Consider the following 26,580-nt stretch of genomic DNA (forward strand, 5'->3'; position numbering starts at 1 on the left):
AGCTTTATACTATTGCTTTTAACTGACTTAGAAAAGAAGAAAATACATTTTATTGCCTAACTACCTTTACAATTGTTCTTTGCTTTTTTTTCTTTCAGTATGGATTCAAATTATTGTCTGGGTCTTGCTTTCAAATATGAAGAATTTCCATTAGTATTTCTTTAAGGTGAGTCCACCAGCAACAAATTCTCTCATCTTCTGCTTATCTGCAAATACCTTTATTTCACCTTCATTTTTGAAAAACAGCCTTGCTATATGTAGGATTCTTGGTTGAGTTTTTTTTTTCCCTTTGAGTTTTTTGAGCATATTATCCCATTACCTTCTTGTCCCCACTGTCTGTGTTGAGAAGGCAGTTGTTAATTTTGTTGTGGTTAACCTTGCAAATGACAAGTTGTTTTTCTCTTGCTGTTTTAAAGAGGTTTCCTTGTCTTTCAGCATTTTTAATGATTCATCTATTTGTGAATCTCTTGCATGTATCCTATTTGAAATTCCTTGAGCTTCCTGGAGAAGTAGATTGACATATTTGAATAAGTAGAAACTTTTCAGCTCTTATTTCTTCAATGCTTCTTCTGCTCTCCCCCCCTCCATTCCTTCTGGTTCTCCCATCATGCATATGTTAGTATGCTTAATAGGGACCCATATTTTTCTGAAGTTCTGTTCATTTTTCTTCACTTTTCTCTCTGTTCTTTGGATTACATAATCTCTATTGATCTTTTTTCTGCCTGTTCAAATCTACTGTTGAGCCCAACTAGCAAGTTTTTTATTTCAGCTGTATTTGTCAATTCCAGAATTTCCATTTGGTTCCTTTACTTTAAAATTTCTTTTATTAATACTATCTATTTGATGTGACATCACTATCATATTCTTTAATCATGGCTTCCTTTGGTTTTTTGAAAAAAAATTATAATGGCTACTTTGAAGTCTTTGTCTGTTAAATCTGACATCAGATCATTCTCACAGGCAGTTTCTATTGCCTGCCTTCCCTACCATACCCCGTCCTCAGTGAATGAATTATACTTTCCTTTTCTTTTGAATGTCTTGTAATTGTTTTTATTGGAAATTAGGAATTTTAGAAACTATATTTTAACAACTCTGGGTACTGATCCACCTCCTCTCCCCCAGGGATTGTTAATACTATTTGTTTACTTGTTTTCTGACTAGCTGGATTATTTTAGTAAAATATGCTTCCTCTCTCTCCCATAATTTGTATTAATCAAACCAAACATGAAATGTTGTGTTCGGCCTTGAATGCCACATCTGAAGAATACTAACAAACATAAGCATATAAAGAGGAAGCTTCCAGGATGAGGAGGGTTTCAAAATACAATAGACAAAAAGGGTAAGGAAATTGGGGATATTTTACATGAAGTCAATCAGACTAACAGGATAAAAAGGACACAAAGCTGCTGATTTCAATGTTTTGGTACAGCTGAAGCCAGGGAGGGAGAGATCACAGAACTTAGACAAATGTAGGCATTAGAGGGAACAGATTTTAGCTCAAAAATACAAGAAAGAATTTTTAAAATAAGCAATTCAACAGTGGCATATACTACCTTATAAAATAACAAGAGTTTTACTTTTAAGCAGAACTTTTCAACATGTCACAACTGTTGAGAATGGCACTCCTTGTTTGACAGGGACCTCTGAGTAGATGATCATATTTTCCATGACAGTCAAGAACCCTGACCTCAAATGTAGTCATTTTTACACAATGCAAAGCACTTTACATGCCTATAGGTATACATTGCAAATAAACTATTATTCTTTTCAAGAAAAATGTGTACAAAGAAACCTTCTTAAATGTTTTTCTAGCAAAGAGTTCCTTTGAGATTGCTGTTTAAAAGTATTTTTCTGATCAATCACATATCTGAGAGATAACTATATAAAACATTGGGAGAAATGATTAATTACTTTGAGCTTCTACATTCTCTCATGTACTTGCTTTAAAATTTTAGAATAAATTAATTCATTTTTTTAAGAGTCCCTCAGTTCTTAGAAAACACTTTTTTAATGAAGTAATTGAGATCCAGAACTCACCAGAAGAAATCTTACCAGCACCTTTATAGTCAACAGAAAATGCAGATGTGACTCCATTGGCTGACCCCAGCTCACCCATGGAAATTTGATAAGGGGGCCTCAGTTTGATTTCCATCTGCATGTCAGACAGATTTATCTTTGTTGAAAGAGACCTGGGATTATTATATCGCTGCTTGGTCCTCTGAATGAAGTTATCTATGTAAAATAAAAGATAAATTTCCTTGCAGTCATTTGTTAATTAAATCATTTGAAAGTGTGATGTTTACGGACAGTAAATTTGGTGATAAACAGTTTGTTATCCTAAATGTTCAACCTGTCATGGAATGCCCTAATATTATTTGTGTTTAATGGTTAATATATCATGGCATCATCAGTTTTTTTCACTAGAAATTATACTCTAGAAACTAGTAATTATAAATAAACTAAGGATTTAATATTACATGATTGTGAGAATACGTCTACAATTATATCCACTTCAAGGAATTACTCTGAACTTCTTAAAAAAAAAAACAAAAAAAACCTGAAAACACCTCCCTTTAAATTTGAACCAAAGCCTTAATTTGTACAGGGATTCAGATCTCATAAAATACTATCTGTAAGTATTACCAGTTGTAATTACATTAAAATATATACTGTAAATTGCATGTTCATATAAATGTTTTCTTATTTATTGCTTATACCATTAGAACATATGCTTTAAAGAACAAATTTAATGAAACGAATAAAAGACATTTCCTAAATTTCTCCTAATTTTATTTCCACTATTTGCACCTTGAATTTACCCTTTTCCCCCTTCTGCATCAGGAGTCAAGCAAACTAATGTCCACAGGCCAAATCTAGCCTGTTGGTTTTATTTGTGAATAAAATGTTACTAGAATATAAATATACTCATTCATTTATGCATTGCCTATGGCTGTTTTCAAGCTATAATGGCAAGGGCTGAGACAGTGAGAAAATAATCCTTAAAGCCTAAAATTGTACTATCTGGTCCTTTCCAATAAATGTTTGCCAACTTTTGTTCTACATTAAGCAGCCTAAAAATACTATCACATAAACACAAAGCTCTGGATCTCTAGCTTATAAATTTCTCACTGAGAAATTATCCTCTGGGATTAATTCTTTGAGCCAATAATCACGATCCTCTACAGAGTTCAAACAGAACCTTTTCTAATAGGCATCCAAGTGAAGAAGTTGCCATAATTTATAGACTGTCAAACTATTCTGTCAAAAGCAAGTTAGTAGAATTTTCTGAGTTTTCTCTCTGTCCCTTAGTATTAGATGAAAAATCATTTATGACTGAATAGAGACAGGATAATGAAAAGGGGAAAAAAAAAATTCAGGCCCTTACCAAATTCAATGAAACAGTATGGTCTGACAGCAGTATTTGTCTTCATCATGTTATAAGTAGTAATGAACTCCTTCTGAAGCTCATCCAGGAAAGAGAAGGCCAGAACATTTGGGTAATTTTCAGTGCACAACATCATGTAGCTCACTCCCATAGAGCTAATAAAACTACAGTGTAAAAAACATTGGATTTAAAATTTCAAATTAAATCAAGGTAATTCATTACTTCACAAGACTGGCTCTATACACCATACACTGCTGCTACAGAGACATTGATGATATTAACACTTATTAAATATTTTAGCAAAAAATTAAAGGAATTGAAATATAATACTAGTTTCAGTTGTGGTTTAAAAACAATAGACAAAAAAGTGGAATATATTCACTTTTCTGTACAGCAGAAACTAACACAACATTGTAAATCAACCATACTCAAATTAGATTCATTTTAAAAAAACGGAGAGGGACATATACTGTGATTCGAACACCTCAGTTACTTATCATTTGGGATAGAAAGCAGAAAAGACTATGCAAATAGATAAGGGTCATAGATAGCTTAACATTTCAATCCTTCAACCTAGAGGAATTTAACACCGAACCAAGAACTTCTTAGAGGTTCTGATGAAAGTTATAGACACTCTTTGCAGAACAACACAGAATCTGGCAGACAGTTTCAAGATGATTACTGACCTCCTAAAGTTATCCACTGACTCCAAAATCAAATCCTCTACTTCACAAAATGAATTACGTATCATTGGAGGAAAAAGAGAATTTATGAGTTCGTAACAACAAATAAAAGGGAAGAAAGGAAAACTCTCATTCACAGCAGAATGCTGAATACCACCTGGTAAATGTGGAGATAGTGATAGAACTGGAAAACTTAGCACTTTGCAGCCTACACAGTAAAGATTGAATCCATTTATAAACAGTGGATGCTAAATCTAGGTAGGTACTTTGGTAAGGAGCAGGAAATTGTGCATGGCTTAAAAATGTCTTCTCATGGATTGCTTATTGGCTGCAGGGGAATTCTACTGTATTTATCAAACAGTAGAAACTAGACACCACCTTAACCAAGTACTCTAATATCACTAAAGAGGGACAGATGGCTTTCCCATGCCTCCAGATGTGATCCTCAGTAAGACCTATCAGTTCTGGGTGAGAATGCATAATCTGAATCTAATCATGAAGGAACACCAGAATAATCAACATTCTATTTTCTTTAAAAGGGAGTGGGGCAGGGAGCTGTATTCTTCAGCAACCTCAATGTTGTTAAAAAAAAAAAAAAAAAGAAAGGCAGGCTTTGGAAATGTTTCTGATCACAGGAGGTTAAAGAGACACAACTAAATGCAATACCTAACACTAGTCTGGATCCTGTGTTAGAAAAGGGGAAAAATTCTATAGAGGACATTCCTCGGTCAATTGATAAAAACAGAAAACAGCCAGTATAATAGTTTAGGTAAAAGTATGGTATCAATATTAAATATACTAGACCTGATAACTGTACTATAATTAAGTATAGAAATATCTCTAACCTTAGAAAATACACTCTGAAGTAGTTAGGAATAAAAGGGCATGGTATTTTTGTTTCTCTCAAATGGTTTGGACAAAAGTAAATCAGATAGATAGATAAAACAATAAAGTAAATGGGGTAAAATGTTAACAAAATGTGACTCTGGGTTCAAGTATTATTTGTAATTTTCATATTTGTACAACTTTTCTAAAAGTTTGAAATTATTTCTACATAAGTTAAAATTTAAAAACAAAAATGTTTAATAAATTAACTATCTTCCATTGGAAAAAAAATTTCTAAAACAAAGTATACATTGCCCTATAACATGCATAGTATGGGACACAAATTGACAGTTTTTAATGAGTCATTAAACGTTCTTGCATGGTACTGTCAACACAGTTCTGGTCTAGATCAAGGGAAGCAAACAGAGTGTACAGGCTGTAACCGCCAATCCCATGCCAGACACTGCTAATCTGTCACAGCAATTTTTACTACCAAACCCTGATTCATATCAGAGTCCCTCTCTCCCCCTTTTTCTCTACTATTATTAATAATAAGAAGCAGAATTTATTTATTAATATCATTTTAAATTTAACTTTTAAAATATTCACATGGCTCAAATTTTAAAAGAATGAAAAATGAAAGGAAATATATACTTGAAGTGTCTTATCCCCACCACTGCTCTCAGATACTCAGTTCTCTGTCCCTCAAGCAACTCATGTTACTATTAATTTCATATGCATCCTTCCAGTGAGAGTTATGCATATGAAAACAAATATACATCTATCTTTTTTAAAAGACCACCCAATGCAGCCAAATGATGTGAAGTTGGTACCTGTTAATCATCTATTATTAATGGTGTGGGATACACTACTAGGGAAACTGCTGATCTTGTGCTTCTGAAATAACCTGAAATTCCTTTCTGAAGTTCCACTTAACACACAGCCATTTGATGCAATGTTTTTCAAGCTGCAAGTTGTGACCCCTCCCCAGTAGATCATAAAATTAAAGAATTACACACAGCATTTTCTTAAAAACTGAAATAGAATATTACAGAAAATGCTGGAATGCAAATTGTTTCATAAAACTTTGGTTTATCCTATTTGTATGCTAAGTAACAGTCACAGAGTAAAATATATCTCTTCTTATGGATCACAGTCAAAAAAGTTTAGCCATAATGTACTGTACTTTTCTACAAAATTGTCAAGAAATTTGTCAATTTTTCAACTGTTATTAATTGAAAAATCAAAGTATGATTTCCCCAAATACTTTTCCCTGTCCAAAAAAATCTTCACTGTCACTATCAAAATTCTTCAACATGTCATTAGCATTCAAATATATCTCATAATAACTTGAATTGCGACAGAACACAATTGGTGATTGGCTTCTAAACACTTGGAACTTTCAAGTAGCTACTGAGGCATTATTTCACTATCCTTCAATAATATGATGAAAACTTCTACACTCCAGTTTTTGTGCTATAACAGGGTTTTACTGTACTTCCATATTAATAACAGAGTGAACCATAGGCACCTACATGTGTTTATCTCAAATGGTTTCTCTTGCTTGCACTCAATTTACCTGGCAAATAAAAAAAGTCCTGTTTTTAAGATGGTATATTAACGTTTTCAAGTCTTTATTACAAAGTCTTTATTATAAATGCTAAATATTCTCCAAAAATGCTATATTCTATAGTATTCTGACTTTTCATAGTGAATTTACCCTTACAATGCTGTCTTTTTTTTGAAATGCAAAGCTGGTTTTCCAAAATTACATACAACTCTGTTATCAAAGGTTCTACTTTATTATCAAAGGTTCTACTTTTTCATATCACTGGGACAAACTGAAATACTACCATCGCACTGAGGACAACCTGCAATGAAATAGTCTAAAGTCACTAGAGGCAAGCAAGTTTGTGCAAGCTTTAGCCTGTCCATCAAGTTCATTTGGCTCACTTGTTACAGACAATTTGGCTGTTGTTCTTTTGCCTTGATGAGGAGGAAGAAGAGAAGTAGTAGTAACAGTAATAGTAGCAGGTACGGTTTACTGATCACCTGGTATGAACCAGGCCCTTTGCTAAGCATTTTACATATTTTATCTTATTTCATTCCTACTTTATGTAAATAAAGCACATGTTCTCTATCTTCATGTAATTAACCCAGTTTATACTTACATATTTGTATGTTTGTTTCATGTCTTTCTCACTAATATTTATGCTCCATGATAGCAGAGATGATTCTTTATGGTTCACCACTGTATTCTTAATATCTAGAATACTATGTCCAGTACACAATAAGTGCTCAATAAATTTGTAAATAAGTGCATAGACGGCATCATTCATTTATTCATTTATACCTAACTGGTTTAGATACTATGCACAGACAATTGCACAGCTCAGTGGCATCTACACCAAGAAGCTCAATAAACACCTGACTAATGACAGAAGGGAGTAGAACTTCACATACTCTTCCAGGTCATTGTTCCCAGAAGGCTTGAGTTCAAGTCACTAAATTTTCAACATTCCCCTATTCAAAAGACAGGGCTGGTCTCAGAGATCATGTAGAATTACTTACCTGTGCATTGAGTACCTCCAGATGGTTATAAAGGTCTAACAAGTTTGTCAGCTTTCCTCTTATCACAGTCATTACTAATCCTCACAACAACAACAGAAAGTCCTCTTTTCTCCACCTTGAGTACAATTCTTAAATTGCTACTATTTTCTTCCTACTTCACTCTAATTTCCTTTTCCTTTTTTATTTCCTTCCACTTCTGGACTTTGGGATCCATGGGATTTGATCTCTATAGCTACTGCCTTTCTTCTGACCCAGGAATTTATCTAACCTCATCACATCTTTGATTCCTCTCCATGGCACATATACTAGAAATTCTTGAGGGAATTTCAAGAGTCAAGAGTGTCTGAGACAGGTAAGGCTGGCTGAAGTTCAAACTACAGATAAGGAGACTTTACCACTTTCAGTCACTTTGTTTAAAAGCTAATTTTAACATGTATCCAAGCAGGCCACACCTCAAGTGATTCCTAAAGTCCAACAAAATGAATAAGTGGTTTTAGACATTAAACTTTTCCTAGTACCTAATTTTATTTATGAAATGTCAAAAAAATTGTTTTAGACATCACCAATTAAACATCAACATTATTAGGATTTGGCTTGTTGTACCAAACTAAAATGATAAGTGAAGACTATGATCTTTCTCACAGCAAATAATAAAGCACCCAGTACATATCCAGCATTCTACTCTACAGGCTTTAATGTCAAAGACCAAATCCCTGCCCACCAGGCACCTGTAGTTAGGTACTGGGAATATACTTAAAATGATATACAAAACAAGATTAAAGAAACAAAACTGAACCTTTTAGCATGCTAAATGAAAAAGTATAAAAATAGTTATAAATTGAAATAGTAATAATATTTGTATTACATATAGTTTTCAGCCGCAGGACTGGAGAAGGTCAGTTTTCATTCCAACCCTAAAGAAAGGCAATGCCAAAGAATGTTCAAACTACTGCACAATTGCACTCATCTTACATGCTAGCAAAGTAATGGTCAAAATTCTCCAAGCCAGGCTTCAATAGTACATGAACCATGAACTTTTAGATGTTAAATGTGGATTTAGAAAAGGCAAAGGAACCAGAGATCAAATTGCCAACATCTGTTGGATCACAGAAAAAGCAAAAGAATTCCAGAAAAACATCTACTTCTGCTTTATTGACTACACTAAAGCCTTTGACTGTGTGGATCACAACAAACTGTGGAAAATTCTTAAAGAGATGGGAATACCAGACCACCTGACCTGCCTCTTGAGAAATCTGCATACAGGTCAGGAAGCAACAGCTAGAACTGGACATGGAACAACGGACTGGTTCCAAATCGGGAAAGGCGTACATCAAGGCTGTATATTGTCACCTTGCTTATTTAACTTACATGCAGAGTACATCATGCGAAATACCAGGCTGGATGAAGCACAAGCTGGAATCAAGATTGCCAGGAGAAATATCAATAACCTCAGATATGCAGATGACACCACCCTAATGGCAGAAAGCAAAGAAGAACTAAAGAGCCTCTTGATGAAAGTGGAAGAGGAGAGTGAAAAGAGGAGAGCTGGCTTAAAATTCAACATTTAAAAAACTATGATCATGGCATCTGGTCCAATGACTTCATGGCAAATAGATGGGGAAACAGTGAAAACAGTGACATATTTTATTTTCTTGGGTCCAAAACCACTGCAGATGGTGACTGCAGCCATGAAATTAAAAGACACTGGCTCCTTGGAAGAAAAGCTATGACCAACCTAGACAGCATATTAAAAAGCAGAGACATTACTTTGCCAACAAAGGTTTGTCTAGTCAAAACTATGGTTTTTCGAGTAGTCACATATGGATGTAAGAGTTGGACCATAAAGAAAGCTTAGTGTTGAAGAATTGATGCTTTTGAACTGTGGTGTTGGAGAAGACTCTCGAGAGTCCCTTGGACTGCAAGGAGATCCAACCAGTCCATCCTAAAGGAAATCAGTTCTGAATATTCATTGGAAGGACTGACGCTGAGGCTGAAACTCCAATAATTTGGCTATCTGATACAAAGAACTGACTCATCTGAAAAGACCCTGACACTGGGAAAGATTGAAGGTAGGAGGAGAAGGGGACGACAGAGGATGAGTTGGCTGGATGGCATCACCAACTTGATGGACATGAGTCTGAGAAAGCTCCAGGAGTTGATAATGGACAAGGAAGCCTGGAGCGCTGCTGGCCATGGGGGTCACAAAGAGTCATACACGACTGAGGACCGAACTGAACTGAACTGATAGTTTTCATTCTGCAATTGTACCACTGCACACAGAAAATCTGCTCATCCTTGTAGCCATGTTTACCAAGTAAATAGCTTTCCTGGGTGAAGAAAAGTTCTCCAGTTGGACATGAAATCTCTAATCTACATTTAAAACGCCTAAGAAAAAAAATCTTCCACACTGCATTCCATTTCCTAAAATAATGATTTTAAAGTTTTAAACAAAAATGGTTTGATGTTATGAAATTGAGTATACCTTATGAATTTGTTATCACCAAATATATATGATAAGAAACAAAGTGAAAACAAGACTTTACTACCAAAGGGACAGTACAGTGACAGTATGATGACAAGAACCAGAAAGAGAACTAAGTAATAATGAGCATCTGCCATGCTCCACATTCTACCAGGAATTTCATATTTTCTCACTTATTCCTCTCTTACATAGCCAACCTTTAATTATCCGCCAATGGTGAAGAGCTAAATCATAAATACACTATCCCATAAATAAAAGACCCATTTTCATTACTTAAACTTCATTATATAAGAAAATATGTATTAATATGTAATATATCAGGTGATAGCAACTTATAACAGTAAGCTAAAGAAGAATTGGGCTTTCCTGGTGGCTCAGTGGTAAAGAATCCGCCTGACAATGCAGGAGACACGGTTCAATCCCTGGGTCAGGAAGATGCCTTGGAGAAAATAAGTGAAAGCGTTAGACACTCAGTCGTGTCTGACTCTTTGCGATCCTATGGACTGTAAATTGCCAAGCTACTCTATCAGTGGAATTCTCCATGCAAAAATACTGGAGTGGGTTGCCATTCCCTTCTTGGATCTTGCTGACCCAGGGGGTCATCTTGCAAGTCTATGGGGTCACAGAAGAGGTGGACATGACTTAGCAACTAAACAAAAACAAAAGGAGAATCAGATGATTTTAAGTGACTGAAGATGATTACACCATCAGAACCTTGGATACAAACTTTGCCTTTGACAGCCTTCATTTTCTTTTTCTGCAGAGTTAATCTATCTCCTGATTTACCTGTTCCCACTAACCCTAACACCTTTACACCTTCACATTCCAGGGAATAAAGATCCTAACTTAGATAACCAACCATTGACAGTCTCTTATTTGCCTGTTAGCTGTATTTCAGAGGTTTACTACACCTACAGAAACTGCATTGTAAGAGTAACTAGATTTCTAGATCCGTTCATAACAGCCTATTTAACATACATGGAGCTGAAAAGCTGTGGATCTTACCATAATAAACATTAGAAAAGTAATATGATGCTAGTAATGAGACAAAACACAGGTTATCTTCTTCCCCCAAGTAGCCTGGTAACTACTGGGTGGCTTGCATTCCTCTGATACACCCCCCGCCCCCACCAAACACCTAAAATTGATGTTTTCTCATCAATTTTAGACTTTATATATACTCTATTCCTCACTGGTTTTCAACCAAAAAAGGAAGGAGATAGTTTCACTTAATACTCTTCCCTAGTTAACTTCTCCGTCCATAAAATGAAAAGAATTAGGAAGGCACTTTGTCAAGAAAGAGGTTAAGGGTAAAGGGAGGTAACTCCCTCTTTTACCAGAGATTAATGTGAATAAAGAAAAGAAAAAGAAAGAAAGTGAAGTCGCTCAGTCGTGTCCAACTCTTTGTGACCCCATGGACTGTAGCCTACCAGGCTTCTCCGTCCATGGGATTTTCCAAGTAAGAATACTGGAGTGGATTGCCATTTCCTTCTCCAGGGCATCTTCCTGATCCAGGTATCAAACCCAAGTCTCCCGCATTGCAGGCAGACACTTTACCCTCTGAGCACCCCTAAAGACTGTACGTGAGGTATACGATTTATTAGCTCTGTGTCTTTGAACAAGTTTCTTTACACCCTTAAGTCTCAGTCCCCTCATCTGTACAATAGGAGTGGTAGTACTATACAGCTATCTGCCCAGCATCCCTTCACCCCTTTCCTTTGGGGAACTATCTCCAGCCCCACTACCTATTCCATGTGGCTTTGATAAAGTTCCCCACCAACCAGATGGGTATGTACAAGGTCAGGCCAGCTAAGAGTACCTCCAAGCACAAAGTTAGTCCAGAAATGCGCCACGACACAACAAGGCCAATTGAGGTCCTCTTCTTGAAACATGGAGGCGGCGGGGTCACCCAGCTGTAATGAAGTAAGCCTGAAGCTACCATACAGTGTTTTCTAGTATGTGCAGAACATCTATCTGCAAAAGAAAAGACTGGAGAAATGAGAGAACAATTCCTGGTAACATCTAAGTCCCTGGCTCCATCCAACTAGGAATCTGGCCTATCCTTCAGAATACCCTTTTTTGCTTAAGCAAGTGTGAGTTGTGTTTTTGCCCTTGACAATGGGGAAAAGTTCTATTTAAAAGTCATTCACAGAGCAGCTGCAAAATTTAATGAAAAGCACAGTAAATCCCTTACATACAAACCTTCAAGTTGCAAACTTTCAAAGATGCAAACATGTTTACAGGTCTAATCATGTAAGTTAGTTCATGTCTGGCATACAGTGTAACGCATGCACCCTCTACAAGTGGCTGGGTTCTGTGTATTTTAGAGTACAGTAGTATAGTATCTTTACTTCAAGTTGAGGATGTCCAGAAGCAAGCATAAAAGCAGTGGGATACAGCTGATTGTGTTAGCTGGGTACCTAGGCTAACTTTATTGGACTTACAAACATGCTCTCAGAATGGAACTCATTCACATGTAGGGGATCTACTGTAACTAACGTGCCTGGCAACTGCAGGTAATTAATAACTGGGTCATTGATGAAGTTGTTACTCCTATAATCAGAAAATACAAACAAAGTATGAAAGGAATGCCAGAAATAAAAACAAAAAGATAGATAAGTCTAAGACAGCATTCCTGGTTGGTAGCAGCAGTTTGGGGACAAATATGAAGAAAGTGACTCCACAGGTAAGGAGAGAACCTATGAAGTTCACAGCCAATATCAGACTTCAAATGAATTTGCTATGAAAGAACTAAAGAATTTCACTTCTTGCACTAAACTCACCTCAAAGTATGACTGACCTTCCAAAGGGTTTGTCTTTTCATGAGATCAGTGTCTCAAAGTTTAAAGAGATTTCAAAATGTACAACTATACTTTTTAAACACCTAAAACCAATTTCAAAGTTTCAAGATTTCATAAAACACAACTTAATTTCCATATGGTTAATAATTATTGTGTGAGTCACTGTTGTTCCCTAAGTAGTAATATAAGTTTATCTATTAAACACTATAATTTAAGGAAAGTATCCTTCAATTAATAAAACAGATGAATTCCTTAAAATTTTATACAGAGAATTATACTATCACTATGCAATTCGAAAAGAAATCACAAAACTGGATTATACACCCCACACCCCCACCCCAATTAGTCAAGTTGAAGAATTAAGAGAAAACGAAGACTTAACCCCATTGCACTCTGACTGCTGCCATGCCGAACAACCGCCCCTCATGCAGCAGCTACTATGACACGTGCATGGCACTGTGCCACCCCAAGCCAGGCTCCACAGAACGTGCACCATTAGCTGAGCTGCATTATTCAGATACTACAATCTGTTGAAATTTATCTTATATCCAATACATAGGGGGAGAAAATGAAAAGAATTTTCTCAATTTTAAATGTTACCTATTTTTTTTCTTAAAACTTTGAACTTCCTCTACCTATTCAACTAGAATCTAAGGTGAGGTACCATCTGATTTAGCACATAATTTGACACTTAGTTTGGCTTCTTGGGGGTATTCTGCAAAGAGCACTTCAATCTCTGTACACATCTGAAAACCACAATGCTTAGAGGTGAGGAATCAAAAATAATACAAGCCAGGGCAGGTCAATTATCTCAATGAGTTACAACGTAGTTTTAGAGAGTGGATATAGAAATTCTAAAAAATATTAATAAGAAAAAAAAATGGTGAAAAGGCCAGTCAGCAAGTTCTACAGGCAATCTGTGAAGGGAGTGAGGTTACTAGAGAAATCAAACAGTAGTAATGAGGCAGGTGACTCAAAAGACACAGGCTATAGGCGGAGCTTTGAAAGAGAGAGAAGTATTTAGAAATATGGCTAAGAAAGTACAGAGTGTTGCCAGTTTCATGTTGTGCTGCAACTACTACTACAGATCTTTGGGTTTTATCTGGCAAACTCATGGTGCTTAGAAAAAGAGGTGTCATGTGAGAATTTTAAATATGTCAGGTAACACATAAATTTCCAATTTTATGTATTTCAGGCTAAATTTGTCATAAAGCATAAAAACCTCAGTGAACTAGAAATCAACTAACAAGACTTCTAATCAGTACAAGATGATATATGAAATCCAGGCTGTCAGGAACTAGAACTAAAAATTCTGTTATTCCAACCTTTCTTAAAACTTGGCTATAAAAATACACAAAGAGATTTTTCTATATGTGGTTCTGGGGGCCATGTAATCTATTTAGTCCTTTAGACATTTCTAAATTATATTCTTAGATCAGGCTGATTAGACTTCTGCTGATTCACCTGACTCCTAAACTCCCTAATAAATTGCTTTTTGCATCAAGCTATTTGCTTACACTAAGGAATATTATAAGAAAAATCATAAAAAGCTCATGGTATGGCTGCTGGAAGAATACTATCCAAATTCTGTCTCTATGTACATCAGGTTTCAGCAACATGAGAAACAATGTTTTTATCCAATGGATACTGTGAATCCCATAAATGACCCATATCCCCCTTTGTTTTGGCCCCAAGGAAGTTCAGGACAATGTTTGCAGTCTTTCTCTAAAAAAATGAATGGACTATGTAGTTTGCCTCTCTAAAAGGATATGTTACTTCAGTTTATTAGTCTGTCTATATTTTTTCTTTCATATGATTCTCTTAACTGTACTCTTGAATTTTTTTTAATTGCCTCACATCCTTTGTGGAATCCTGCTTGCAAATAAATAATACAAAATCTAGAATTCACAACAATTAAACAGCATTGAGCACTAGAAGAGTGCTAAAATTTCACCACATTCTACTCTCCTTTTAAGCCAATAAGGCAGAGGAACAAAAAACATTTGCAAACAAGCTTTTGGTTTTTTCAAAGTCCAGGATATCTGCTAGAATTAATACATACTCAAACCAATCTGTCTTGGCACTATACAACAACTGGAACTCAGGATGATAAACCCAGGACACTAAAAGAGCCTATGAAATATTTTAAGGTTTCAGGCTTTTTCTTTAAAATATAGAAGTAGACTAAGATATCATTTTAGATATATTTTAACCACCATGACCACCACATTTTCTAGCTAAAACTCTCAGAAAGACCAAGTAAAGACAATGCTCGTTATCCCAGGTAATCCAAGTAAATAAGGACCTTCTTTAAGGTTCTCTTCTGGGCCTCTCTGAAACTCAGTAGGCATGTCTACCCTCACAGTTTCAGTTTCTATGTAAATAACTCAAAAATCTCTCTACTACTTCAACTGAACTCCTTATCATAACCTCAATTAAAATGATCAAAATGGAGCTTCACTGTCTCCCTCTTCTTCCTCACCACATAAGCAACCCTTTCCAAAGATCTCATTCTGTCCTATTCCAATTCCAGGTGAACTTCGTCCCTTTCTTCTCTTCATCTCTGATATTCTATCTTATCAGGCTTAACCATTCTTCTTCTGAAGTATCTTTCTGGCTGGCATTTTCTTTTTCATTTGCACTTTTATTTTACTAGTTCAGGCCCTAATTACAAGTTGACGTCTCTCCTCTGCTCAGACTTTCCATTTCACCCTATATTTCTTTTTGTTTGTTTGTTTGTTTGTTTTTCATTTCACCCTATATTTCAGTCTCAGTGTTGTTTTTTATAAAGCATTTTCCTCAAATCTGCAATAACAGTTTCCTAAACTTATTACATAATCAAAGTGACATCCCTTAACCTGAACTTTCAGGGAGATCTAGGATATGACCCCACACTAATTATCTCACATTTCCCATAACTATCCTTAAATCACCATTCACTACTCCAGGCCAGGTTAATGCATCTACCACACTTTGATCTTCATCCACGGCATTCATAAGACTGTCATTTTTCATGTCTTCTAGATCTCTGTTCAAATGTCACCCTCTCAGAGAGGCCCTTGACCACCAAAAAGTCACTATTCCACTGCTCATTATTTATTGGGCATTATGTCAATAAATAATAAAGATAAGCACTATCTCCTCTCACTAGGATATAAACCTTGTAAGTTCTTTGAGGTACAGCTATCAGGTATGATTTTTTATATTTCCCATGAAAGTTTTCCTGGATATGTTAGGACACCAATAAATACCTAATGATCAGTTTACTAGACAGAATATTTGCAATCTGTAAAAACATAAAATTTTCTAAAGCCAGACATAAACACAGAGAAACTACAAAAAGGGTAATGACATAATAAATATTATTTAGTGTAAGGTCAGAATCACATCATTTTTGACTTGAAAAGTTTTCCTAAACTAATCAAACATTCATTTCTATTTCAACAACTAAAATTTCATTAAAATGACAACCACTAAGCAAATGATTCTAAGGGAGCAAGCTCAAGTCTTACTTAATATTATAACGTCCAGTTTTCAGTGTACATCTATCAGGAAGCTGAGCCAGTTTTCTTGAGAGCACTTTAAAATACTTTCTGCACTCCTGCATGCCTGTGCCTTGTTCATAGTCAGTAGAAGCAGAAAGTGGCAGTCCATCTCTGACACGAATGACTGAGGCAGATAAAATCATAGACATTTCCACCAGCAGAGAAGACCTGAAACAAAATTAACAATTTGGGTTAGGTAAGAAATTAAATCCAAGGCTGGTAAACAGTGCAAAAATGTGCAACTCACTAATAATCAAAGACATACTAATTAAAGCAATGACACATCATACTTTCCTTCACAAATTAGCTGTTAAAAAAAAAAACCACTTGCTTCCTTCTGGCATTTCTGTAGGTATACATGGAAATAAATATTGGAATAAACAGCACTCTCAAAACAATTTGGTGATGCTCAACAAGAGTTTAAAAAAAATATGCCCGTTGACCACAATAAATAAATATATACATATATCTCCTTATCCTAAAGAAAATAATCAGATTTAGAAAAAAATTTTAAACAGACATTTTTCGCATAAAAAGAGCTGAAAACAACCTAAACATTCAACAACAGGGGGATGGTTAAACAAATTATTGGTACACCCCATGATGGAATATAATGCAACTAAAAGTTATGTTTGTTAAGAACAGTTTAATGATATGGTAAAATGTTTATATGTTAGGTATTAAAAAAGCAGGATCAAAACTGTATATGCTGTTTTCCATAAAGACACAGAGAAGGAAGAAGGGAGGGATAAATGGCGAAACAGATACTGGAAGGAAACATGACAAAATCAGAATGCTTATTTCCAAGAAACAGTATTATGGGTTATTATTGACAGTTTTTATTATTGGCAGTTATTATTGACGGGTTATTATATGACAGTTATTTTACAATTTCCTAAGTCTCCACAATAGTCCACAATGGGCACATATTATTTTTATAATCAGATAAATGTTTTATTTAAAATAAGTCTTAAAGCTAAAGGAATACTAATTAATACTGTTCTCAATCTTTTTGCCAGAAAGCAAATCATAATGTATGGATGTGAGAGTGATGTATGGATGTGAGAGTGGACTATAAAGAAAGCTGAGCACTGAAGAATTGATGCTTTTGAACTGTGGTGTTGGAGAAGACTCTTGAGAGTCCTTTGCACTGCAAGGAGATCCAACCAGTTCATCCTAAAGGAAATCAATCCTGGGTGTTCATTGGAAGGACTGATGTTGAAGCTGAAACTCCAATACTTTGACCACCTGATATGAAGAACTGACTCATTTGAAAAGACCCTGATGCTGGGAAAGATTGAAGGCGGGAGGAGAAGGGGACAACAGAGGATGAGGTGGTTGGATTGCATCACCAACTCAATGGACATGAGTCTGAGTAAACTCTGGGAGTTGGTGATGGACAGGGAGGCCTGGCGTGCTGCAGTCTGTGGGGTGGGAAAGAGTCGGACATGACTGAGTGACTGAACTGACTAAATCATAATGACCTGTTTTATTATATTCTAATCATGATTTACAAAAATAAATAAAAGACCATAGGTTTATGCAGGTCTGAAAGAAACCAGGTAAACAGTCAAACTTTGATAAAATACACACACATTGGTTCTCAAATTTTAGCCTGTATCAAAACCACTGGAATTTTTATTAGAAATGCAGATTTCTGGGTCCTCCCCTCAACAAATTCTGATCCATTGACTATGGGGTGGAGCTTGAGCATTTTCCATTTTAAGCAAATTCCCCAAGTAATTACTATGCTTATCTAGGACCATACTTTGAAAAAAACTGAATTACAACATATTAACAGTCTAAAATTAAGTGATAACTCTTTCCTGCCAGGCCGTAGAGCATAATGCCACTAAATATGTCTCCTTCACTAGCAGCAGTAAAACTGAAAAATTTGGTAACAATGTCATAGGCTTTTTTCAAGATAATATATCTCAGAGACTAAATTAATCCTTACCTGATCAGCTTAGTTAGTTCTATATTATCTCACTCCAAAAATGAAAAACTGAGTTAGTAATATATCAAACAATGACAAAGAAAACCAATTGGTACCAAGTTTGGAAACCAGCGGCCCCTAATTTTTGTTGCTGTGTCAAATTGAAATTTGAGTGCCCAATCATGATCATAACTGATAACAAAGCTTAACCCAAATAATAAAGCTAATGCATTAAATTTACTTCCCCCTTTACCTCTATTCATGAGGTTATGAGAGGAAAAGCTAGGTATTAATATGTCATTACCCTTTAATATTTTTCTTCTCCATTTATTTGAAAGGAAAAAAAAAAAAACCCAGCAGGAATTAAATTAGTCTTTACCATAATGGAATCTTCAAACAAAAGTTCCAACATGATTTTTTTTCTTCCTATTCAATCAGCTCCTTTTTCCTTCTGAAGGCAGTAGCAAAAGAAAGCTGGGATCAAGGGATAATGTCTATACTATAAATCTCTTTTTAAAATTATTACATTTGTTAAACCACAATTGTAACATGTATCCTAAGTGTAAGAAATTAGGAAAATGGCTTACTTTATACCCTTACAATTTATGATTTAAACAGAAAATTTCATCTTTCCAGAAGTACACTGAAACACAATGACCACTCTAGGACTTAACATGAGGGCAGGATTGTGACTTACAGTTTCCAAACATCCATATTCTTAGTACTGTTTAAAAGAAACTGCATTCTTTATGTTCGATCTTTCTAGGATCTCAACAGAAATATTAGGAATAAGCTTTACTATACAGTGCCAACTTTCACATAACCTTCAAAGCTACTCTTTTCTTTTTATATGACTTAACAGACAGAAATGTATGATTCATACTTCCTAAAAGAATACCAACCTAGTTAAGTTCCATTCATTTAAGAAACATTTATTATTTATGCCAGGGGCTATGTTAGACATTAGGAATAGATAGTTCCTACCACTGAGAAGCATTGGTCCAGAATTAAAGGAATTCAGATGGAAAGAGCAAACATAACAAAAGCTATATTGCCAACTGCTTTACTAACTGGAAAACTACAGTTACACAAACTTGCCTTTCAGATATTCCTAATATACAGTTTTAGGCTTGTAACCAAAAGCACAACAGTAGTGATATTCCCTTTCTAAATTCTTGAAAGGTTTTCAGAGAACTACTTCAATAGATCTACTGATAAGATTTCTCTAAGGAGAAAAAATTAAACCTCTTCCTTTCAGAATCATTTAACCTAGCATTCAAACCACTGAACTAACAAAAGAAATTGGGATGACTGCCCAGTGAACAATACAAGGCTTGACTAATTTGTAGAGACTTTAGTCACCTTCAGTTCAGTCCAGTCATGTCCAACTCTTTGGATTAGCAATCTTTCCTTTATTAACTCAATAAATACACCCCCCCTTTTTTCTTTTTACCTTGAATTCTTAATACAATTCCTTAAACACACACACACTCCAATCTTAATCTGGACTGTGGCAGTAGAAAAAGGAATCTGTTGACATTAAGGCCAAGCTTGGGTTAGGATACCCTTAAAGTCTAGGCAGGGTGGTGGTTGGAGAGAACATGGAAAAGCTGGTGGGAACTGAGAAAAGGGAGCAGTTAAGACACTTGCATAGGAAGATTCAAGAGCAGTAGTTTTATTGGGGTTATAGATAGATTTTTAGGACACTGGTCCATTCTCCCTTACCTTTAACAGGAAAAAAAAAAAGTAACATATGCCTTTACACAGCATCAGAAAACTCATAAGAAATCTGAGTGCTGGCTTATATATTCTTTGCCCAATAGCAACTGCTAGAGGAAAAATTTTCACAATACCAAACTCCTACTGCAGTGGTTAGCAGCATTTTAGACCCAAGACAAGACGCTGGCCTCTCTTCTTCAGAATGTTGTGGGGTAATGACTGTGGGTCCAAAGTTCCAGGAAGGCAATTTCTCAAAAGTAATAAACAAAATCCAACACATAAGTACATTTTATATCTACTTTCCAGCAAGATGCTTTCATAAATGCCACTTTTAAGGGAAAAAAAAAATTTCATAATAGGTTGATCACTCATACTTTTAGTCTGTTATTTCCTAAACTTCCATCATTCAAGTACCATTTTCAGAAGTCATATTACCATATCTGCATCCCACCTGTACTGTTTTTTACATAATACAGGCCTTTCAATTGATTTATTTTTTTGCCCTATGCTTAGCAATAGCATCTATGAAATCAGTTTTAAGGTGTTAGGTTTTCCTTCTAATTTAAATTAAAATATATAAAGAACTTTTGCCTCATCAAACATGTGTGGGAAATGTTTTGCAGAATTTCTTTTATGTTTATCTGCTTATCATTTGAATTATCTTACCTATCTTAAGTTACTAAAGTTTGGGAAACTCTACTTTGGTACATACTATTTTATTAAAAGTACTAGCTGAAGATCTGTCTCTCTCCTTTTGATTCCCCCTCTTCTCCTCCTGATCACCTCTATCTCCTTCCTCCCTCTTCTCTTCTCTACATAACTCTGTGAACCTCTCTGGGTGTTCCAGGCTGTGGAGAGCACATAGGGAACTGATTACTGGCTAGATTGCTCTCTCCCCTTTTGATTTTCCCTCTTCTCTTCTCCATGTAATTCTGCAAACCTCTCTGGGTGTCCCTCACTGTGGAGAATCTTTTCTCCATTAACCTAGATGTTTTACCATCAGTGCTGTAGGGATGGAGAAGTCTTGAGGCTACTGTAAGAATAAGACTGAAAAACCAGAGGCAGAAGGCTTAAATCTAAAACTTGAGAACACCAGAAAACTCCTGACTCCAGGGAACATTAATCGACAAGAGCTCATCCAAAAGCCTCCATACCTACACTGAAACCAAGCTCCACCCAAGAGCCAACAAGTTTCAGAGCAAGACATACCACACTAATTCTCTAGCAATGCAGGAACATAGCCCTGAGCATTAATATACAGGCTGCCCAAAGTCACACCAAACCCATAGACATCTCAAAACTCACTACTGGACACTTCATTGCACTCCAGAGAGAAGAAATCTAGCTCCACCCACCAGAACACCGACCCAAGCTTCCCTAATCAGGAAACCTTGACAAACCACTCGTCCAACCCCATCCACAGGGAGGAACCTCCACAATAAAGAGGAACCACAAACTTCCAGCATACAAAAAGGCCACCCCAAACACAACAATCTAAACAAGATGAAAAGGCAGAGAAATATTCAGCAGGTAAAGGAACATGATAAATGCCCACCAAACCAAACAAAAGAGGAGATAGGGAGCCTACCTGAAAAAGAATTCAGAATAATGATAGTAAAAATGATCCAAAATCGTGAAAACAAAATGGAGTTACAGATAATTAGTCTGGAGACAAGGATTGAGACGATGCAAGAAATGTTTAACAAGGACCTAGAAGAAATAAAAAAGAGTCAATCAATAATGAATAATGCAACAACTGAGATCAAAAACACTCTGGAGGGAACCAACAGTAGAATAACTGAGGCAGAAGATAGGATAAGTGAGGTGGAAGATAGAATGGTGTAAATAAATGAAGCAGAGAGGAAAAAAGAAAAAAGAATTTTAAAAAATAAGGACAACCTCAGAGACCTCTGGGACAATGTCAAATGCCCCAACATTTGAATTATAGGAGTCCCAGAAGAAGAAAACAAAAAGAAAGACCATGAGAAAATACTTGAGGAGGTAATAGTTGAAAACTTTCCTGAAATGGAGAAGGAAATAGCCACCCCAGTCCAAGAAACACAGAGAGTCCCAAACAGGATAAACCCAAGGTGAAACACCCCAAGACACATATTAATCAAATTAATGAAGATCAAAAACACAAAGAACAAATATTAAAAGCAGCAAGGGAAAAACAACAAATAACACACAAGGGGATTCCCACAAGGATAACAGCTGATCTTTCAAAAGAAACTCTTCAGGCCAGAAGGGAATGGCAGGATATACTTAAAGTGATGAAAGAAAAAAACCTACAACCCAGATTACTGCACCCAGCAAGGATCTCAATCAAATATGAAGGAGAAATCAAAAGTTTTACAGACAACCAAAAGCTGAGAGAATTCAGCACCACCAAACCAGCTCTTCAACAAACACTAAAGGATGTTCTCTAGACAGGAAACACAGAAAAAGTTTATAAGTTTATAAACTCGAACCCGAAACAACAAAGTAAATGGCAACGGGATCATACTTATTAATAATTACCTTAAATGTAAATGGGTTGAATGCCCCAACCAAAAGACAAAGATGGGCTGAATGGATACAAAAACAAGACCCCTATATATGTCGTCTACAAGAGACCCACCTCAAAACAAGGGACACATACAGACTGAAAGTGAAGGGCTGGAAAAAGATATTTCACACAAATGGAGACCAAAAGAAAGTAGGAGTAGCAATATTCATATCAGATAAAATAGACTTTGAAATAAAGGCCGTGAAAAGAGACAAAGGACACTGCATAATGATCAAAGGGTCAATCCAATAAGAAGATATAACAATTATAAATATATATGCACCCAACATATGAGCACTGCAATATGTAAGGCAAATGCTAACAAGTATGAAAGGGGAAATTAACAGTAACACAATAATAGTGGGAGACTTTAATACCACACTCACACCTATGGATAGATCAACTAAACATAAAATTAGCAAGGAAACACAAACTTTAAATGATACAATAGACCAATTAGACCTAATTGATATCTATAGGATATTTCACCCCAAATCAATGAGTTTCACCTTTTTCTCAAGTGCACACAGAACCTTCTCCAGGACAGATCACATCCTGGGCCACAAATCTAGCCTTGGTAAATTCAAAAAAATTGAAATCATTCCAAGCATCTTTTCTGATCACAATGTGGTAAGATTAGATGTCAACTACAGGAAAAAAAAACTATTAAAAATACAACATATGGAGGCTAAACAACACACTTCTGAATAACCAACAAATCACAGAAAAAATCAAAATATGCATAGAAACGAATGAAAATGAAAACACAACAACCCAAAACCTATGGGACTCAGTAAAAGCAGTACTAAGGGGAAGGTTCACAGCAATACAAGCTTACCCCAAGAAACAAGGGAAAAGTCAAATAAATAACCTGACTCTATCCAGTAGTCATGTATGGATGTGAAAGCTGGACTATAAAGAAAGATGAGGGCCAAAGAATTGATGCTTTTGAACTATGGTGTTGGAGAAGACTCTTGAGAGTCCCCTGGACTGCAAGAAGATCCAACCAGTCCATCCTAAAGGAGATCAGTCCTGGGTGTTCATTGGAAGGACTGATGTTGAAGCTGAAACTCCAATACTTTGGCCACCTCATGCGAAGAGCTGACTCATTTGAAAAGGCTCTGGTGCTGGGAGGGATTGGGGGCAGAAGGAGAAGGGTACGACAGAGGATGAGATGGTTGGATGGCATCAGCGAATCAATGGACATGAGTTTGGGTAAACTCCAGGAGTTGGTGATGGACAGGGAGGCCTGGTGTGCTGCGCTTCACAGGGTTGCAAAGAGTCGGACATGACTGAGCTGAGCTGAACACCTAAAGCAACTCGAAAAGGAAGAAATGAAGAACCCCTGGGTTAGTAAAAGGAAAGAAATCATAAAAATTAGGGCAGAAATAAATGAAAAAGAAACAAAGGAGACCACAGCAAAAATCAACAAAGCTAAAAGCTGGTTCTTTGACAAGATAAATAAAATAGACAAACCATTAGCCAGATTCATCAAGAAAAAAAGGGAGGAGAATCAAATCAACAAAATTAGAAATGAAAATAGAGAAATCACAACAGACAACACAGAAATACAAAGGATCATAAGAGACTACTATCAGTAACTATATATCAATAAAACGGACAACTTGGAATGGACAAATTCTTAGAAAAGTATAACTTTCCAAAACTGAACCAGGAAGAAATAGAAAATCTTAACAGGCCCATCACAAGCACAGAAATCAAAACTGTAATCAGAAATCTTCCAGCAAACAAAAGCCCAGGACCAGACAGCTTCACAGCTGAATTCTAACAAAAATTTAAAGAAGAGCTAACACCTATCCTACTCAAACTCTTCCAGAAAATTGCAGAGGAAGGTAAACTTCCAAACTCATTCTATGAGGCCACCATCACCCTAATACCAAAACCAGACAAAGATGCCACAAAAAAAGAAAACTACAGGCCAATATCACTGATGAACATAGATGCAAAAATCCCTAACAAAATTCTAGCAACAGAATCTGACAACATATTAAAAAGATCATACATCATGATCAAGTTGCTTTATCCCAGGGATGCAAGGATTCTTTAATATCTGCAATCAATCAATGTGATAACCATATTAACAAATTGAAAGATAAAAACCATATGATTATCTCAATAGAAGCAGAGAAAGCCTTTGACAAAATTCAACATCCATTTATGATAAAAACCCTCCAGAAAGCAGGAACAGAAGGAACATACCTCAACATAATAAAAGCCATGTATGATAAACCCACAGCAAACATTATCCTCAATGGTGAAAAATTAAAAGCATTTCCCCTAAAGTCAGGAACAAGACAAGGGTGCCCACTCTCACCACTACTATTCAACATAGTTTTGAAAGTTTTAGCCACAACTCCAGGAGTTGGTGATGGACAGGCAGGCATGGCGTGCTGCAGTTCAGGGGGTCTCAAAGAGTCACATGACTGAGTGAACTGAACTGAACTGAAGAGGAAAACATAGGCAAAACACTCTCTGACATAAATCACAGCAGGATCCTCTATGACCAACCTCCCAGAGTAATGGAAATAAAAGCAAAAATAAACAAATGGGACCTAATTAAACTTAAAAGCTTTTGCACAATGAAGGAAACTATAAGCAAGGTGAAAAGACAGCCCTCAGATTGGGAGAAAATAATAGCAAATGAAGCAACTGAAAAGAATTAATCTCAAAAATATACAAGCAGCTCCTGCAGCTCAATTCCAGAAAAATAAACGACCCAATCAAAAAATGGGCCAAAGAACTAAACAGACATTTCTCCAAGGAAGACATATAGATGGATAACAAATACATGAAAAGATGCTCAACATCACTCATTATCAGAGAAATGCAAATCAAAACCACAGTGATGTACCATCTCACGCCAGTCAGAATGGCTGCTATCAAAAAGTCTACAAACGATAAAGGTTGCAGAGAAAAAGGAACCCTCTTACACTGTTGGTGGGAATGCAAACTTATACAGCCGCTACGGAGAACAGTGTGGAGATTCCTTTAAAAACTGGAAATAGAACTGCCACACGACCCAGCAATCCCACTGCTGGGCATACACACCAAGGAAACCAGAACTGAAAGAGACACATGTACCCCAATGTTCATCACAGCACAGTTTACAACAGCTAGGACATGGAAGCAACCTAGATGTCCATCGGCAGACAAACAGATAAGAAAGCTGTGGTATGGAATATTACTCAGCCATTAAAAAGAATATATTTGAATCCATTCTAATGAGGTACATGAAACTGGAGCCTATCATAGAGAGTGAAGTAAGTCAGAAAGAAAATCACCAATACTGTATACTATTGCATATATATGGAATTTAGAAAGATGGTAACAATGACCCTATATGCGAGACAGCAAAACAGACACAGATGTAAAGAACAGTCTTTTGGACTCTGTGGGAGAAGGCGAGGGCAGGATGATTTGACAGGGTAGCATTGAAACGTGTATATTATCATATGTGAAGCGGATCACCGGTCCAGGTTCAATGCATGAGACAGGGTGCTCAGGGCTGGTGCACTGGGATGACCCTGGGGGATGGGACAGGGAGGGAGGTGGGAGGGGGGTTCTGGATGGGGAACACATGTGCACCGGTGGCTGATTCATGTCGATGATTGGCAAAAACCACTACAATATTGTAATTAGCCTCCAATTAAAATAAATTAATTTTTTTTTAAAGTACTAGCTGAGATCTGGGAACTGGGGTGTAGTTTTGGAGAAAGCTATACTAATTGTGATGCACTGGGCTGGGCAAGATTGAGTGAAAAGAGAAGGACTTCATGCAGCCATAGGTTAGCAGGAAGGCACTTGGGAGGTAGAGCCTGAAAAGAGGTGGAAAGGGTACCAAGAACAACCAGAGTTTATTCTGCAACTTTACCTGTGCCTCCCACCTTATCAACAGACTTTGGTATTTTTATTATAGGTACTTATACTGCATAGTATGCATAACAACTCCGGCTCCAGAGTAGATCATACACACATCTAGGAAGAAGGACTTCAACACATACTCAATTGCATCAGTAATTTGTGTAACACGTCACAGTTCACGAAGAGTGAGGGAGGTATAACCT

The 26,580-nt window shown here is 36.3% G+C and overlaps 1 protein-coding gene across 3 annotated transcripts in view; it reads right to left on the reverse strand.

Moving 5' to 3' along the window:
* Positions 1 to 26,580, reverse strand: part of SEC22A (SEC22 homolog A, vesicle trafficking protein) — a 79,771-nt gene that overhangs the window by 50,510 nt on the left and 2,681 nt on the right. For 2 of the 3 annotated variants that reach the window (XM_061167003.1, XM_061167002.1), the window contains exons 2-4: positions 16,260 to 16,460; positions 3,386 to 3,549; positions 2,038 to 2,232 (exon numbers count right to left, since the gene is read on the reverse strand). In XM_061167003.1, coding sequence (XP_061022986.1) covers positions 2,038 to 2,232; positions 3,386 to 3,549; positions 16,260 to 16,441 — 541 coding nt within the window. In that variant the 5' untranslated portion in view covers positions 16,442 to 16,460. Of the gene's footprint in view, positions 1 to 2,037; positions 2,233 to 3,385; positions 3,550 to 16,259; positions 16,461 to 21,535; positions 21,658 to 26,580 lie in introns of all 3 variants that reach the window. The other variant, XM_061167004.1, reaches the window with a different exon arrangement.

The sequence above is a fragment of the Dama dama genome, chromosome 19 (assembly GCF_033118175.1).
Source record: "Dama dama isolate Ldn47 chromosome 19, ASM3311817v1, whole genome shotgun sequence".
Lineage (NCBI taxonomy): Eukaryota > Metazoa > Chordata > Mammalia > Artiodactyla > Cervidae > Dama > Dama dama.